The sequence below is a fragment of the Drosophila mojavensis genome, unplaced genomic scaffold (assembly GCF_018153725.1).
Source record: "Drosophila mojavensis isolate 15081-1352.22 unplaced genomic scaffold, ASM1815372v1 contig_19, whole genome shotgun sequence".
NCBI lineage: Eukaryota > Metazoa > Arthropoda > Insecta > Diptera > Drosophilidae > Drosophila > Drosophila mojavensis.
Window position 1 is genome coordinate 2,479,974 of NW_025318726.1, and position 17,972 is coordinate 2,497,945.

Genomic DNA, 17,972 nt, shown 5'->3' on the forward strand with positions numbered 1-17,972 from the left:
TTATGCCTATAATAAAAAACCATTATCATCAGGGTCGAATTCGAATAGCTTAATAGCTAGTTGCTGTTATATATTGTTTCATCTCGTCAGTCTCTCTCAGCAAAGCCATCCTAAGATTTTCTTATATTTATAATTCATTTCTAGCTTCGGTGGCCTTTTTGAAGCCTGAAGATCTTAAATAAAATAAACGCAAAATGTGTTAATAATTTTAAATTTCAACTTTATTAAGTAACAAATACTTTAAACTAACGTTATATCTTATTAATTGTAATGTTAACTTTCTATTTCACATTTTGTATGCTAACGTAAAGTATACAACACGCTTGAATTCTTCACAAAATGAAATGTAGTGTAGTTTAAATGGCGCCCTGACTACAGTTTGCTGTGAAGTATAAACAGAATCAATTACGAATCGTCATATCATTTTACTATAGAAATCAATTTAGCTTGTATCGTGTTGGGAATATGTAGGTGCACATGCATATGCATATAGTAAATACATATGCATATGTATTCTAAGTATAAATAATAATTTGTGCCTACGGGGTTTTTAAACACGTCTTAAGTGCTTGCAAGAACTCGTGAATGATATATGTATGGTATGTGTATATGTATATACACATTTATAGCTTTAAGTAAATCATAAGTAACATAATTTATCAATTGACCTGTATATCGTCTAATTGCTAATTGGCATTTTTTATATGATACGAATGAGCATGAGAAGGCATATCCACGCCCATTGGAGTTATCAAATGAAATGAAATATATTTTTGATAAATTTAATTAATAATTCAAATTATACATAATCATATAACATATAGAACATTAGAATAGAACCTATAATATGTAGTTTAAAAGCTCCATGTTTAATTTAAATAAATACTAAACAAAACTGTTGCTCAAGCAAAAATTTTCTTATTTCCCCAATGATCGATCTATTCATGGTTCGTTTCGATATCGATCCCGGATTATTCAGAGTGATCGCACAAATGGATTATTTTTAAGCAGATATGCCTCGCTCTGCATTTGCCCAGACCCCGAATGGGTGAGAACAAATAAACTAAAAAAATGACTTTATTAAAATATAATTAAATAATAGGAGAAATAAATATGTATTCTAGACTTTTTATAATTTGTAATACGTTTTGAGTATTGAATAGCTTTAACAGTACCGTTTTCTACTAATATAGCCGTGCTAAATTTTCCTTATGTTTCAGACTAATATTTTCGATCAGAACTTAAATATAATGTTAATGTTAATGTTAACGTTGTTTTTCGTTGATAAAGCGTTGCATAGATAACAGAATTAGGTTTATAGCGACGAATTTAGTTGATTTTTTGATTCAGGTTTAGACAAACAGGAAAACAGAAACAAATAAAAAATAAATTGAAAATGGTCTGTAAGGGTTTTAGACAGTATTGGCATAAAATCGCTATTGCGCAGGTCTACAACGTCCGGCTGAAGTCCCGGAAAACTCCAAGTCCTTCTGCTCGATTATGGGAATCCGGTCATCGTACAAGGTTGGCGCTTGCAAGATGATGCCCGCTGTGCCCGCCAAGACAGCCAGTGTGAATATCCAAAGAAAGAGCCTATCCAATACCATTGCGACATACTTCCAGTCTTCTTTAACCTTCCAATCGCATATAAACAAAATAATATTATTAAATTCTATTTTTATTTTAAATATTTATTTGACAACTTACTTTAGTGGAGTCCTCTTGCATTTTGGTATGCTCTGCTATGAAACGCACACAGAAACAACTGCGATGCACTCGAGGTGGGCATTTTGAGTGAGAAAAAGCTGGATTGTTCAATATTGGACTTTTAATTCCAGAATTTCCAGTATCTAAATCAGGGACGGCAGTTAAATCATCTGAGCTCGAGTGCGTTAGTTGAGGCAAGGGTCCATGGACTTGGCAACTGCCTCCAAAAGGTCCAGTGCTGGTTAAACTAGAAATTTTCAAATACATACAAAATAAATAGGTTAGTACTTACTCTAAGTATTTCCTTAATTCATTTCCTCCAAGTATTTAGAATTTCTTCTATTTTCCTCAATGCATTTTCCTCTACGTATTTCCTCAACATATTGACTCCAAGTCATGAATGCTTAGCTAAACAATCACAGACTTCACTTCACTTTTCGCTATCCTGCACCACTCACCCCCACCAGGTCTAGGCGACTGAAGAAATACTGCAGCTGTCTCCCTTTATATAGGGCAACTTTCACTCAGCAACTAAGTCCCACTCAAATGTTGAACCCGGTGACAGGTAGAATCATTGCAGTTGAGCTTTAACTGAGCAATGGGAACACTTTCCGCTGCACTCTCGCTTCGATTTACTCAACCACAAATACCAAATGAACATACTTAAAGACGACTTAAATGATATTCTGTAGCTCTTCTTCGTCTCTTGCTTTTGTTAGGCAAATTGACGGAGAAGCAGACTGTGAGGACAGAGAGACAGATATACAGTCAGACAGATCTATAGCCAAACAAATCGGATTTCCTCTTTACGCTGCTCAAAAATATATAAGCGTGATATGGACAAATGTTTATTAGGGGATCTCCTAGTCGGGCAACCCGACTAGAGTGATTTTACTTGTAATGTGTAAGTAAAGTACAAAATTCGATTTTGGAACTTTATGATTTAGGAAAAAATAATGCTCTTGAAAGACTAAACCAACAAGACAAGAACTTAATGAATTTTGAGTCAAATAGACTTTAAATTACCTCTGAGTTGTTAATTCTTCCTTGGAGGCTGTGTGGCTATAACCCGAATTTACAAGGCGATCAATATTAGTTGAAGAGTAATACGGATAAAAGCATGCGTGAGCGTCCTTCAAAAGCAATTTGCTGCAATTTTTAACCAAATATTAATATGCATGAAATTTAGTTGCTTAAGATAATCTGAGTTGCTATTATTTTTAAAGATTATTTGCAATAAAAAAAAGCGGCTCATTATAAATATCTTTGACCATTATTTATAATAAATGAAAAAATAATAAATTAAGTAAATTAATTAATAAGTACGTAAGTAATATAATAAGTGAATATTAACTACTAGGATTAAAAACCTCTTTTTTTTGGGCCGTGAGCGAATATTATGCAGTCAGCTGTGCGAAATTGCATAATAAAGTAAAAGTACTAAATAAATATTTACCTTGTTTCAAAGTTATATGTTGGTCTCTTTATGAAGAGAAATTTAGGCAAAAAGTTAATGAACAGACGTTTGACCCACGGAGCCATCCTGTGGGTTTGCGGAGACCGAAAATGAACGTTCAGCACGACAACTGTCACACAAATACTATAGCAAATATACGAACTTTAGTATTATATATCATTTATTATGAAAGCCACAGTTTACCTTATAGAAACCAATATCATCGCAAATATCAGATATTTGCCCAACAGTGGTACAACCAACGATGTTGGCGGAATGATTTCCACGACCAGAAGAAAGAACACGTGGAGACTAATGAGAATCGAAATGGACAGAGTAACCTGAAATTTTCAAATATGAATACATAATATTAATAACATTTAGTAATGCTAATCCTAATGGTAAAATAATGTTAATGTTAATAGTTTAAAAATAATAAGATTATATTAATGTTGAAAATATAGATCAAATTTATTTTAGATAATTCCACAGCCTCGACATATTTTAATGAAGCAATTATTAAATAAATTAGGTAAAAATATTTTTGTATCATCCATATATAATATTCAAATAAATATTATATAGTTTTATTCAAATATATTTTGGATTTGATAGTAAAACTACATACCTTTTCTCCACTATCAGAAGGCAAGTAGAAAGTCAGTACGGTTAGAAATGAAATACCCATACATGGTATTATAATGTTAACTGTGTAAAAAAGAGTCTTTCTTCGCATGGTAATGTTGAACGTTATATCCAAGTACGGCTCATCGCAACACGTATAAAACTTTTCATTCCTAATAAACAAAACAAAGATAATATGTTATGTTAGAATATGTTAAATTTAGAAATTTTTAAAATTGTCAGCGTCGATTTAAGTCATCAAATATATTTATAAATATATTATTTTCCTGAATGGTTTCGTTTTATGTTATTTGTTAACAGATAAAAAGCAAATATAGCTTTACATTCGAAACCATATATTATCATAAAAGTGCTTATGGAATATGCAAATCAAGAGAAATTAAAATTCAGATTGTCAGTCATCCATCCAGCATCTCCGAGTGCTTGAATAATGTAAATATTGTATAAGGGTGCGTATGAAAGCTTACCGAACTGCCGGAACTTCTAAAATGTCCCATTCGACAGACATGTAGAACTCCGATAGATCTACGCCTACGTCAACAATGTTGCTGCCCTGCTGCTCGTCCATGTGTCTCAGGTCCACCTAAAGAACAAAGTGAAATAGTTGTTTCAATGGCCGAATACGAAAATGTAAAACAGAAATACAGTTAAATGTGACATATTTGAAATGCAGAATAGCGGTGCACAACCCATCGATAGCGGATAGCACCCATGGAATTGGAATTGTGTTACTACTATATGCATAAGTATAATATGAACACTTTTTAGTAGATTTCAACGATATCGAGGGCTTGTGTACCACCCTTTTCGGATGTATAAATGTATGTATATGAGTTATAGGGATATTGAACAGAAACTGACGACCAATAAGGAATATTCTTGTATTATGACTATAATTCAAATTGGCTACTAAACGAATATCATGCGATTAATTTTAACTAAAATGACTAAATCAAACTTAACGGCTTTACTTAACAGAAAAGTCTTCAGTATCTTTCTAATTCATTAAGACGAACACAAGGAAGTCGGGGATGCAACTTGAATCAATATTACACATCTCAATATACACACACATGCACGTTGTTATCCTATTTATGGCATTTATTTTACACTGTATAAATAATAAATATTTTTCGTATAATGACTTACAAAACTCTCTTGAATCGTAATATTCGTTATATCTGTCACACTTAAGATTTTTTACAAGTGATTCAAAAAACTCAAAAATGGAAACAGTCTCAGCATGCGGTTTTGAAGGACATGCACTCATATGATATATATTCATATGATATGGTATAAGATTTTAAAGTCCTGCAATGTGTAGTTCCGCTCTTTGCAACTTCTTTATTCATGTTTACATCTTTGAATTATCTTAAAATTTCTAGGTATATCTTAATTTTAATTATATTTTGTTGTTTAACAAATTAAATTATTGTCTTAAGTAAGTACTAGTTTTACTTAAAAAGATTCTTCAGACATGTCATAGACATTTCAATGTCTGCAATGCATGGAAACTCATCGCAAATCCTAAGTGCACCTGAAAAAAATGTTATTTAAATGTTAAAGCGACTATTCCACCTCCTCTGAAATCGGCTTAAGATGTGAAAATCCGTAAGAAATTGGTAACAATAAAACAGTCGGATGCAACCGACCATATAATACCCCGTTCACAGTCAGTAATCACATCATTAATCAAATTATAGTGCTTTCATTGCTTGCTTCAAGGTCGGAGATCAAAATAGACATAAAACATATGAAATATAGATTTTACATGAAGTGAACAGAGCAAAAATATTGTAGAAAATACAAATATAATAGATTACCTGGAGTCTGTGTTTAGCAATACGCTCATGAGGTGAGCGCGGTCGAAGTTTTCGAAACACGAGCTTGCATAGCAAGGGTTTAACATCGTGTGTCCACATGGAGCACTTATATTAGAGTAAAGTATGTATTTCTTAAAGAAAATACACGTAATTTTAAAATAAAGGTGATACATAGTCATTGAAAATAAATAGACAGAAAGCAATAGTTAGAAATTATATTGTATATCAAAAAGTGATTTAAATAAATATGAATAATTAATCCACGCAATAAACCTGCAATCAAATATCTTCTATTTGAGAGATTTGTAAGCCAAACATTATTTCGTCCTTATGGAAATCCACTTCAAATCAGCTCAGCTAAGACTTTATGAATTTTGTTCAGTTTAACAGTTTAACAAGATTAGAGAGAATGCAATCGAAGCAAATCAGGTATACGTTGGACAGCGGATATAAAATATATTAGTCTTATCGACAATTGTTGCATGTCCAACCTATGATTATAATCTTTCTCATACCTAATAGATATATCCTGTTATTTACTTGCATACAGATGATGCCATGAGAGGAGAAAAGCTGCTGCTCATAATGAATACAATACATATATATTACTTCCTGATCAGGATAATGAAAAATAAGATAGTCAACCACAACGACACAGAGCTATTAGTAATGGATTCAAAATAATGTTTATTATGAATGTTTTACACTTTGAACCACAGTCGGTTAGTTCACAATATCTCCTAATTTAAAAAATAAAAATAATATTTGCACATTAGAAATATTTAGTTCAATATGAAATTGTAGTAAAAGTATAAATGTCTAAATTTTCTTTTCCCCTCATTTATGACTAAGAACCCTATAGCTTTTCACTTTTATAACGTATGTTGGCTTCAAGCACGCTCTCAGAGTCCAAGACTGTGTGAAGAGCTGAGCTCATCAGCTAGTGGCAAGCAAAATGGAAGATACCCGATTATATATTCTAATTTATCGAAGCAAACAAATTTTTAATAAAAAAAGGTTTTGATATTTCTCTCTAATCCTCTACTTATTACTTCCATATTTTCTTTACTTTATGCCTTTACGTCCAGAAAATACAATTACTCGTCAGATGTCTATTTTCCATTAACAATAATCTGATTTAAGTACAAGAAGATTACTTGCAAAATTTCGCCAATTGTAAAGATTTTAAACATTTTCCATATGATGGCAGCCTCATCAACTTGAGATCACGAAAATACCAATTTTAATTTCAACAAGCTAAAAGAAATAATTCAAATAAATTTGAGTTGTTCATTATATTAAGTACAATAATAGTTGGAAAGTAAAAATATATTTAAGTGTATTCTGCCGCATAACTTATCAGTTTTATTTTAATTTAGCACTTAGTATTATAAATTATAAAATGCCATTTGCGAAATTATTCCATCAGTAATTTTATCAAACGAAAAAACTAAAAATAATAGAATAGAAACTAAATATAATATGGTTGACAAAGACTATTCTGTAGCCATCATAATATTTTATATTTGCAGAATACTGAATTAACTTTCTTCAATAAATGATCGTCATATTATTATTACAATCATGTTATTGATTCAAATTTTTATTTTTTAGCATTAATGAAATTAAAAGATTACTTTTAAAGACTATTACTTATAGGCTTTCGCAAAAGTAATCTTAATGAGGCGGTGGCCAGGCGTAGCTGCAGTGAGTGAAGCGAAATAATGAAATTAAGCATACGCATGAATGAACTTCACTGATTTAGAAATCTATAATGAAAGCTGAGCTGAGTTAACTGCACTGCAGGAGATCAACATATCGATAACTAAAGCTGAGCTGTTGACTGCATGCGACCATGCGATGTCATTTGAAGCTAAATAACATTGTAGAGCTCAGCAGCTCTATTCTTTTGATATAGGTTTAGATGATTCCAAAAGTTATTGGGTGGCAAATATAAATATTTATTTATATTTTATAGATATTTTCTTAAATTTATTGAGCTAAGTTTATTGAGCGAGTATCATTCGAATCGTTGCGCTTGACACCATTTTTAATGGAAGAAAAAAATCCTGAATATTAGCTTTATTTACGACCTCTAATAAAAACAAGTTTTCGCAAAACTCAGACATTTTCGATAATTGTAAATAATTGTACAAATATGAAGACGCCTATACACTTTTAGCTAATGGTAGAAATTGTTGTATTTTAACATTCTTCTTTAGATGACCTATTCATGGTTTAAAGCTTATACCTCGATCATTATTTATTATTGCAAAGGTAACGGATATATTTATAAATATATAAATAGATCCTCAACTAACAGTTAGATTCGTTATTTAACTAAACTAAATCAAACTTTTAAAAACAGTTTTTTAAATAAATGTAATCGAAAAACCAAAAAGCTTAAAGTTACAGATGAGAAAGAATAATAATAAATGCTAAATAAAGCAATACGGCATTTGCTTGAATACTCAATGTTTCTCTTGAATATTCAATGAAATATTATTATTTAAAGAGATGTAATGCAAACAATTTGGTGCAGTAACATAAATTAAATTCAAATAATCGGAGACTTATTTAAATGCAATTCATTCAAGTCACAAGCGTTTCAGCATGGCACATAAAAAAAGTTACTCCTTGCAATGTTCCACGTATTTTTATCACTTAAGATACAATTAACAATTCTTTATGTTCATTTTACATGTAAAATTATAAGTTCCTCGCAGTTAACTATGTATATAGTAAATGATTGTTTTAATTAAGGCATTCCATTTAACGATAATACATTCATATTTTTACTAGTCGACACATAGCAGCATGCACAATCGATTTCTATTATTTTTTCATTACACTGAGTAATTTATAAGTTCCCCAACGTAGTTAAATAAATTCAAATTAAGTATGTCAGGCAATAACTAATTCATACAGTCAATACTAGTTCTAGCATGCACAGACTCAAGCAAACGTATTAGATTTCAAATAACAATAGCAATATGGCATATCCTAGCATACATATTCTATATAATTCACGTTTATTTCAAATTAAAATCAAAAGATTATCTGCCCCGAAACTATCAACTGACAATATCGTTTGTCAATGTAAATAAATATCAGTCCAAAGGTTCTGAATGTTTCTGAAATAGTTTTCCGAATAAAAATGATCGAGTTACATGCGGTAAGGAAACCTTTTGTATATATTGCAATTGGAATAAACCTTTATAGTCTAATCACTAGTCAAAAAGCTAGAGCTTGGAGATTTTGCCTTTAGTGAATGCTTCTAATTGAAGACCTATGTCTCATTCCCAGTTCTGAGCCACCTCTATCCATTATCGAAGTGCGTTTACAAGTACTGACAACTGGAAACAGTTTTTATTACAATACATACTTTCGATTATTCAATGCATATAGAAATTAATCTGGAACGTTTGTATTAATATCTATATAGATGGCTATCCATTGAATACATAGGCTACATCCTAATAGGTGTATTCAACGTAATAGTCCAGCCCATATATCGTATTTATTTATACATTTATTATAGAAATAAAGATAGTATACAAAACACGTAAAAGTAAAAACCATGCAACATGCCTTTGCAAGCACAACGATATGGGAGTTCCTTAGTTCATTAGGAATAACAGGCATATTTGTAGTTTACATTTATTTATTTTAAAACATCATGCAGAATAAAATGTGCTTATGAACAAGCTATTCCAAAATGAGATCCCACTCGCAGGCTTCATGTACAAATATAAAGGATATATATCATTCAAGTAATCAAGGGTCGTAACCATTTAGGAATCATACCCGGAAAAACTAAATATCAGTGGTTGTCTGCTCTCTCATTTTTAAGGAAATCCAACTCTTGTTTTCAATTGAAGATTAAGTAATGCAAAACAAAAAAACAAACAACTAGCGTTGGTAGTTAGGATTCAGTCAACAAGTCTCCGAGAATAGAAAAAAAAAATAGATTATATTCAAATTTCGTATAAATAGAAACAGTATTACGATAGCAGAATAGTAGACATTTCTCAATACACTTAGCATCTCCAGGCACATGCTTCAGTTAATAGGATTGTTATATGTATATATTTGTATAGATGTAGGCACGAGAACTAGAACACACAGAGCATGCTCAATATCATTGAATATTCAATTGGAACTAATTATTAAAATACTTTCCGCACAATTATTAATTGATGCTTACTTTTGGCGCGTATACTAAAACATCAATATGCTACGTCGGAAATGTAAAACTTCAAAGTTATATGCGTTTGATATTTGAAATGCATTGTCCAATTTATATAAGAACGGAAAATCATACGTACTTTATGTCATTCCAATTCAATAACTATTACATATTTAAGTATATGCCTTTAAGCTTAGTTGTGATTACATATTGACGTACAATATAAGTGATGTAACATAACAGAAAATGTATCAAATGATTCTGATTTAATAAGATTTGATTAGCACCTTAAAACCATCATAGGTCCAACTTCCTAATTTTAAGATGCACGTCTGCACGTCATATGGAAAATATTCAACATCGATTGAACAAGACGATTTATAGACGGCAGGTGGTTGCCAAATCACCAATCCATTACTATAGACTATTGCTTTTGTCATAAGTGTCACTTCATAATGACCATCAGCACTGAAAGATATATATTTTTAACACAGCTCCTGTTACCAATGAATTGTTTTGCAAGTTAGACTGGCTGTTAATAGGAGGGTAGATAGTATGTCTGTACGATTGTTGTGTAATTAGAGTACATATAGCACATATAGTAGTATACTTAGCAGGTAACCACGAGACAGTCGGATACCGACTGCGCAATACTCTGTTCACTGGGAAAATACAATGCCATCGCTGATTAGTAAGGGGACTCTACGAAAATGGACTAGCACTACACAGGCCAACTAAATTAGGAAACCAAAACTAGTATATCTCAAGTTACTCTAACTCAGATTTGAGTACACTAAAATGTTGATTCTAATAATATAATATTTGAAAATATAATTAATTCTAGGTGTGAGTAAGCGTCAGTATTATACAAGCAAAAAATTGATACTACTTCCCGTTATTTTTATGGATTTTGTATTGTTTATTGATATTAAGTATTTAAAAACCCTATAGAATAGAATCTATTATAGTACAGATGGTTAAAATCTCTTGAATTGTAGTCAGAATCTAGATTACTAAATATTGATGACCTGTGCTATTATTTTCGATACAGTCCACTTGTAATACAGACAACTTTTACTCATTGTGCCGAAAAAAGAATACTATTGTCACAGCTATGACCACCCATAAAAAATCTTAAAAATAATTTTATACTCAAATGCAGCAAAATAAAAACCTTGTGAACAAAGTATTGGGATAGATAAAATGTTTAATATACAAAGACTTATTACAGATTTCTGTGCATCTTATAGATTCAATTCTCTTTAGAGTCCAGTACAAGAATAGATAAGTTTACTTGTACAGTATAAATTATTCTTTGTAATTGCTATTACTAATTAAAACAGTTGCTTTTAGATCAATAAATCCAAACTTTAATACATATGATATAACTATGAAAAATTAGAATATACACTATTTAAACCCCTCGAATTCAGTTAAATTACATTTTGTACAAATATTACTTAGGTACGTACTTATATTTAGATTATCATATTTAGAAAAGAGTTAGACCATTCAGAGCAGTAGGATGTAAGAGATAGTAAACACAATTTGATTTTCAATAATTACTTATGTACATAAATAACAGTTTGCATATATCACTCTTAGACAATAACAATCTCAATATGAGCTTTCCCGGATCTGTAAATGATTGCAGAAATCCAAAAAAAAGTGTAATACAAATCAAGGACAAATTATGTAAGTGTTGCACTTATTTGCACCTTAGAAGATCGTAATGTTTAGAGAGTTAGAGAATTAGGGTTTGTTCATTTATTTATGGTTTTAATATTATTGAAACGTAACAGAACTGATACAAACTTCAAATATGCATAAAAATCAAAAATATATCAAGTCTACGGTAAAAAATCACAATTTTAATTATATGAATATAAATGCGTAATAAAATACAGACATTAAAATTATATACAAAATAATTCATTGCAACTATAAAATATATTTGTTAAAAAATCAAATGATTGATGTGAATGTGGCTTTACTCTTGCAGTAAATTTTTTGCTAAGCTACAATGTGGTTAGCATGGAATGTATTTAGTGGTTACTAAGATGAGCAAAAACTGATTTAATTCTTTGACTCTTCCTTATGAATTTATTATCTGATTGCTATCTTCTTTCTCTAACCTACAACTCTTCGATGATGATTAATTAATAAAGAAAGGGAAACTGAACATAAATGAGTGAGGTCGCTTGCACAGACAGACAATAAATATTACACTCTGGTAGCTTAAAGACTCTGAATCAGATTGATATATCATATATATCAATTTCAACCCAATAATAATGCTGCAAGAGTATCCGATCTTCGGCGGCCTGAAGACTGTTTCACTGATTTCATACATTTAATTAAAAAAGCGTCAATTAAAAGAGAATTCTTTGGAGACAAAATGAGAAAATTGAAATGAAAAATACAGTCTTAACATTTATTAGAAATTTGTACATTACTGAGTTTTGTACGCACAAAATATGATTATTTATGTTTAGTTGCTAATCGGTTTAGGTATTGTATATAAGTGTAGATGTTAATTAGTATACACCCTTGAATAACACAGGTAATTAATCTTAAGAAATAAATAAAATGAAAATATGTGAATTATCAAATCCAGTTTGTCTACAATTCAAGTTTTAAGTTACTATTGGGATTACAATAATATAAATATGATCTAAAAATAAGAACTCATAATATTGAGTATACGATAAAAATATGAAATGGCTTCATTCAATCAATGCCAAAGAACTTTTGCGTAGTCGGAAAACAGCTCAAATTAAAAGATAGAGAGAGAGAGGTATACCGTGTTATTTAAGGGTTTCTTGTGCTTATTTATTCAGATGCGATAAATGCTAGTTTGGTTGGCAACGACTTATATGTGAAACTCAAATCATAATTATTTGGTAAACGTGAATTTTCGTGATTGGAAAATTAAAAGGAAGGGCTGTTTTATGAATCGTGCGTGCGTTTAGACAAACCTACCTTGAACCCATCATAAGTCCAACTGCCAAACTTTAGAACACAAGTCTGTTCATCGAATGGGAAATACTCTACGTCTATCTCACAGGATGACTTGTATATTGCTGGTGGTTTCCATTCAACTAATCCTTCAGAGTAAATTGTAGCTTTTGTTGCAAGAGTCACTTCGAAGTTACCATCGGCACTACACAATATCATTATTTGTTTTGTTTGTTCAATATTAATTCGTAAATAATAATAAAATACAGTTTTTTAAATATTTATTCATGTGAAATTGTTTGATAATTGAGCTGGACGATTAACTTCAATATTCACGAGCGGGCTTCAATTTTTATGTGATTGTTAGTCTGTATTCCATATTATACTTAATTATTAGTCATTTTATTTGGTATTTGATATGCTTAAAAAGTTTAAAGTATGTTTAAATATTATGAGTTTCTTTTAAAACCCAAAGCCACCATTAAATCATAGCTCATTGTTCAAACTCTTTCCTGCCTATCTTATGATTTATTGCGTTAGTAAGAACGATTTTCCAGATTTGCGCGTTTAAAGAACTACCCCAAAAAATAGAAATAAATAGTATTACCTCCAATTCAAGCTAATATTGACTCCTTTAACTTAAAAAAAAAAAAAAAGGTGATCGATGGACAAAGCCAATTCGACTCGGCTGTTGATCCTGTTCACAAATATATTTCCTTTTTGGTTTCACCCACGCCCTATATATTGAATACATGCTAACAAAATCATCACACTGATCAATAGCTTAACAATCTATAAATTAGGAAATATAATACCGTCTATATTATAAAAACATATCACAGACGACTTAGGAAACAATTTTATGAATTTTTTAATATGTGAAGATCATTTCTGTTTATGAAATCTCTACCTGAAAATGTAGGAAACTCAGGGAATAAAAACTAATCGCGGTATTGGTACAATTAAAACTTATTATTAATATAATAACTATATTTATCAGCTCATATGAAGTGTAAAACTAAACTAAAGGATCTGTTCTTCTCTTATGTCAAAAATTGTCAAATAATTGAAGGATTGTGACATCTATTAATTCATAATTTTATTATTTCTATTATATTTATGAATGATTTGCATTTTAATAATTGTTATTTTATGCTCGGCGGCATAGATTATTGCAAAAAAAATATCGGAAATAAAGAAAAATTATAAAGGGATATTATTTTTGGACGAATCAAAATGAATTCGAATCGAAGAACACAGAAGTTCAGATACGATGAGACGCGGTGTGTAATATTTTCAGTATCTAACAGCTTCAGCAATGCTGAGATAAAACTTCGGATGAGTATCATAAAAAGATTATCTTACGTCTGCAAGAGTAGTTGAGCATCGATACACCAAATAATTATTGACTTATGTCTCTTTTAACACATTTAAAAAAAAATTTTTACTGCGTGATGCTCTGACTTATGCTGGTAGTAATTGAAACTTGTTTACAGCGTATGGACATACTAATGCTAATTTATGTGTTCTTGTACTATTCCTAGACATAAAAAATATATATATATTATTTATATATAATGAATATGTATATGTATATATATATTACAGCCACTGAAATATTAAGCCGTTGTCAGGTTGCTATCTTGTTACTTACTTATTATAAAGTACAATATCTGGCCTCCAAATGTGATCGGATGGAACGTGTAGCATATGAACTCCCCCATATTCTTTGGGCTCCCACCTTAATTTGTAGTCGTACCATGACTGAAATAAATATAATTTATGTTTAGCTATATGTAACAATAACCCACATTGTATATAAATACAATATGAACATGCTAAATACACATATTAAGTATATATATTAAATGTTTTACTTTCAATGAAGATGTTTTTAATTTTTAATAATAGGTCAGTCAATGTACAAAACATGACAGAGAATGCCTCTCATTTAATTTCACATTTGTGAAGGTCCCTTATTCTATGGCACTCTAAGCGATCTAAGCGATATGACTATTATAAGACGAATGAGATGGAACCATGCCACCGGTCTCTTTTATAAAATCTCTTAACTCAGCTTACTCTCCCACATATACATGTATCTGTTCTTAACGATGTATAAATATGTTAAAAATAGTTTTATATTCTCACCTGTTCCACCCAAAGATTCGTAGTCATGATCTGGTTTTTAAGATTCTAAAATAGGGGAAAATTTGATTAGTAAAAAGATTCAGGAAAAAATATGGTTAATACATAGATAATAATAATAATAGGTTCGTCGAATTTGAGAACTGATTTGGTTAGAAATTTGTCACATTGTGAACAAATTTATAGAATGAATAATGACATCTATAAGGTACATAGGGAATTCGCTCAAACACCGATCATATTCCCGTGGGGTACGACACTTTGATGGGATCAGCTTATTACCGATCTGTTTCCCACGTTCAATATTAATAATAGTATTCTATATTTTATGTGTGAATAGTAAAATTCCAAAATTCATATTGATAAAGTGTGGGATGTATAAATAGAATACTTACAACATCTATCAGCTGCGAAAGCTTAAGTTTTATACAAACTTTGAGGACATCTGTAGTATTAACCACTGGGCGTACTAGTTTGTTGTAGTTACTTAAGAGATCATCGTAAAGGCGTTTAGCATCCGGATTGCCTGCAACAGCGCCGTGTACCATCAAAGCTGATAGTATCCAAGCTTTGATGCTTTCTTGAGATGTTAACTTCATTGCTATTATTTCGATTCACCACAATGTATACTTCAAATTTATATTTGTAATATTTATAATTACATTTAATTAAATATAATGTTTGGTATTGCTTTATTTGGTAACATTTTTATAGCCTATTAAGAAAAATACGTGAAAAAATTTATATTAGAAAATTTTCTTCTTTAAATATGCATATATAATTTAAAGAATTAAATTGAAGGACTACTTTGAAGAGAAGAATATATGTATGACAGAACGGATACGCTCATAACGCCCATAAAAAATGGAATTAGCAATTTGAGCATAATTTGTTTCTTAATATATACATAATTTGTGTGGCTGACATACATTCTTGATTAGAAGTAACGACCCTAGTCATCCAATCATGTGCCTATGTTTGTCAGTCTGTGCGTCTGTCCTTGCAGGCGTCGATCTCGGAATCTCTGAATACTTGATATTTGGAATTACATATGCCCAATTCAAGTATATGTCATATGATCGATAACATGTCCTCGAATGAATCTATATACATTTGTTTACATTAGAAGAACTTATATTAAGAATGCATCAAATATTTAAAATATATTCGAAGATTCTTAACTTGTATATATTGTAGCTCCTTCATTTTCCCCTAAAAGGCTTTTATATGCAAGTGAGTGAAGTCACATGTTCTTTTGTTTGTATGTGTGTGTGTGTATTTATATTGTATATATCATAGCTTAGTTTCTTTGAAAACTAACATATTTCTCGATAAGGCTATGCCCAGAATATTTTGTACGTATCTCTAGGTCAAACTGAAGCACTTTCACTAATTTTATATTTTATGGATACAGGATATATCAATAGAACCGGAACCGAATTTATTTTTCTAAATTCGCAGAGCTTTAAACATATTTTTAAATAATACAAGCACATATATGTTTGTGAGCGCATATATATCCATTTTCATTAGCGAATTCGGTTTTAACGTTTCAATAGGGCGTGTATAAAGCACTTGGAATCACATTTATCATATATGTATGTCAGGTGGAAATTTAATCAATATGTACATATTATTTTTACATTCTTATTTGCGTCCTAAATTATATTCAATTACATTTTCGCCTAAACACTTATATCTTTTAATATCTAAATATAATTTTTATTGTATTATATTTGTTTTATATTCTATATATCAATATATATGTATATCTACATATGTGTAAAATTTCACTCACACTTTTTGTAGATGTATTTTGTAGATTATTTTCATAAAAGAAATGCGTGTGTCTTTAAATCCTTTGGCTTTCTTTAAAATCAATTAATATTTTATGTCAAAATTTTTATATAAGAAGTGTAAAAAAAACATTAAATATTATTGTAAACACAATTGACCCGTAATAAGTAGATAGATAACCAAGCTGAATGAATAATCTCAGAGAACTGTCTGACAGATGAAGTTAATCAAAAATCTTGATTTTCTCTCTTGGTCCATTGAGCGCAAGAAAATCCACCCTTAAAACAGCTGTTTACAATCCAGAGAGAGACAACAATATCAACTATTTTATTTTTAGCAAAATATATTTATTATTTAATTTTTTAATATATATATATATATATATATTATACAAAATATTTATTTTAATATTTAACAAAGCGCCCATACACATTTTGTTTGTTGATTATTTCTCTGATTTATAAAAATATATATTTAATGAATTTACTTATAAAATTAAATATACAGAAAAAAAAAATTTTAGATATAAACCTAATTATGTAACATTTATTCAAGAATTTTTTTTTAGTACAAATTGTTGTATTTACTCGGTTAAAATTCATATTACATATGCTTTATGCGCAGGTGCAATACGAATGGATACAATTCTAACCTTATAATTTTTAAAATATATATTTTACCTACATATAATATTTTTTATGCATACATATTGGAGTTGAAGAAAATTATTAACATGATAATGATGATTCTAAATAATATTAAAAATTAAAATTTTGACTGTTACCACTCTTAATTATATATTTTCGATATAAAAAAAAAAATAATAATTTCGTTGTCATATTTGACTCTCAAACTTAAGGATAAGTTCTAATTGACCTCTTTTTAATCTTTTCAATAAATATTCATACTCGCTCACGAAGTAGGAAGAGTATATTGGTTACACATCCTAATCGCTATTATTTTTATCGCGATCTGAACCGATCTTAGAATTAAGAAAATTATTAAGTGATCTTTTTTTACGAAATACATTTTCTCTGTAAGATTGAAAACGATGGCACTAATTATTTATCCCGACACTTCAATCATACAGGAAAAATGTAGTATTTTAAATACATATTTTTTTAAATTTTTGGTGAAAGGAGCGTTTTATCCAAAATATAAAATTTTAAATAATTTTATTTTACGCATGGACCTAAACAGAAAAGCTGAAGTCTCTAAGCCTATTAGTATTCAAATTAGGCGTTTAAAC

General features: G+C 30.0%; 1 protein-coding gene and 1 long non-coding RNA gene across 3 annotated transcripts; both read right to left on the reverse strand.

The window, feature by feature from the left end:
- Positions 1-199: 199 nt before the first annotated feature.
- Positions 200-16,933, reverse strand: LOC6572308 (acetylcholine receptor subunit alpha-like). Of its 2 annotated transcripts, none has more exons than XM_001998411.4 (12): positions 16,725-16,933; positions 15,322-15,641; positions 14,930-14,974; positions 14,433-14,542; positions 10,108-10,288; positions 4,276-4,391; positions 3,792-3,960; positions 3,368-3,504; positions 3,164-3,307; positions 2,734-2,856; positions 1,708-1,954; positions 200-1,634 (listed from the first exon to the last, which is right to left on the reverse strand). In XM_001998411.4, the coding sequence occupies exons 2-12, from the start codon at positions 15,523-15,525 to the stop codon at positions 1,437-1,439; spliced, it is 1,674 nt and encodes a 557-aa protein (XP_001998447.1). In that variant the 5' UTR covers positions 15,526-15,641; positions 16,725-16,933; the 3' UTR covers positions 200-1,436. The 2 variants fall into 2 exon arrangements, with proteins under 2 accessions (XP_001998447.1, XP_015021806.1); XM_015166320.3 differs by lacking the exon at positions 10,108-10,288 and adding an exon at positions 12,803-12,983 and having other exon boundaries at positions 16,725-16,931.
- LOC116803729 lies at positions 5,128-10,101 on the reverse strand. Its single transcript, XR_004363795.1, has 2 exons — positions 5,632-10,101; positions 5,128-5,345 (listed from the first exon to the last, which is right to left on the reverse strand). It is a non-coding gene; the product is annotated as an uncharacterized LOC116803729 (long non-coding RNA).
- Positions 16,934-17,972: the final 1,039 nt, after the last annotated feature.

Bases quoted from the DNA above. Each gene is read 5' to 3' on its own strand.
- LOC6572308 (XM_001998411.4), bottom strand. From the start codon at position 15,525: ATGAAGTTAACATCTCAAGAAAGCATCAAAGCTTGGATACTATCAGCT. The intron at 14,543-14,929 runs GTGAGAATATAA...TATTTATTTCAG, and splicing joins CGAATCTTTGGGTGGAACAG to TCATGGTACGACTACAAATT. The intron at 3,961-4,275 runs GTAAGCTTTCAT...TTTGTTTATTAG, and splicing joins TTAGAAGTTCCGGCAGTTCG to GAATGAAAAGTTTTATACGT.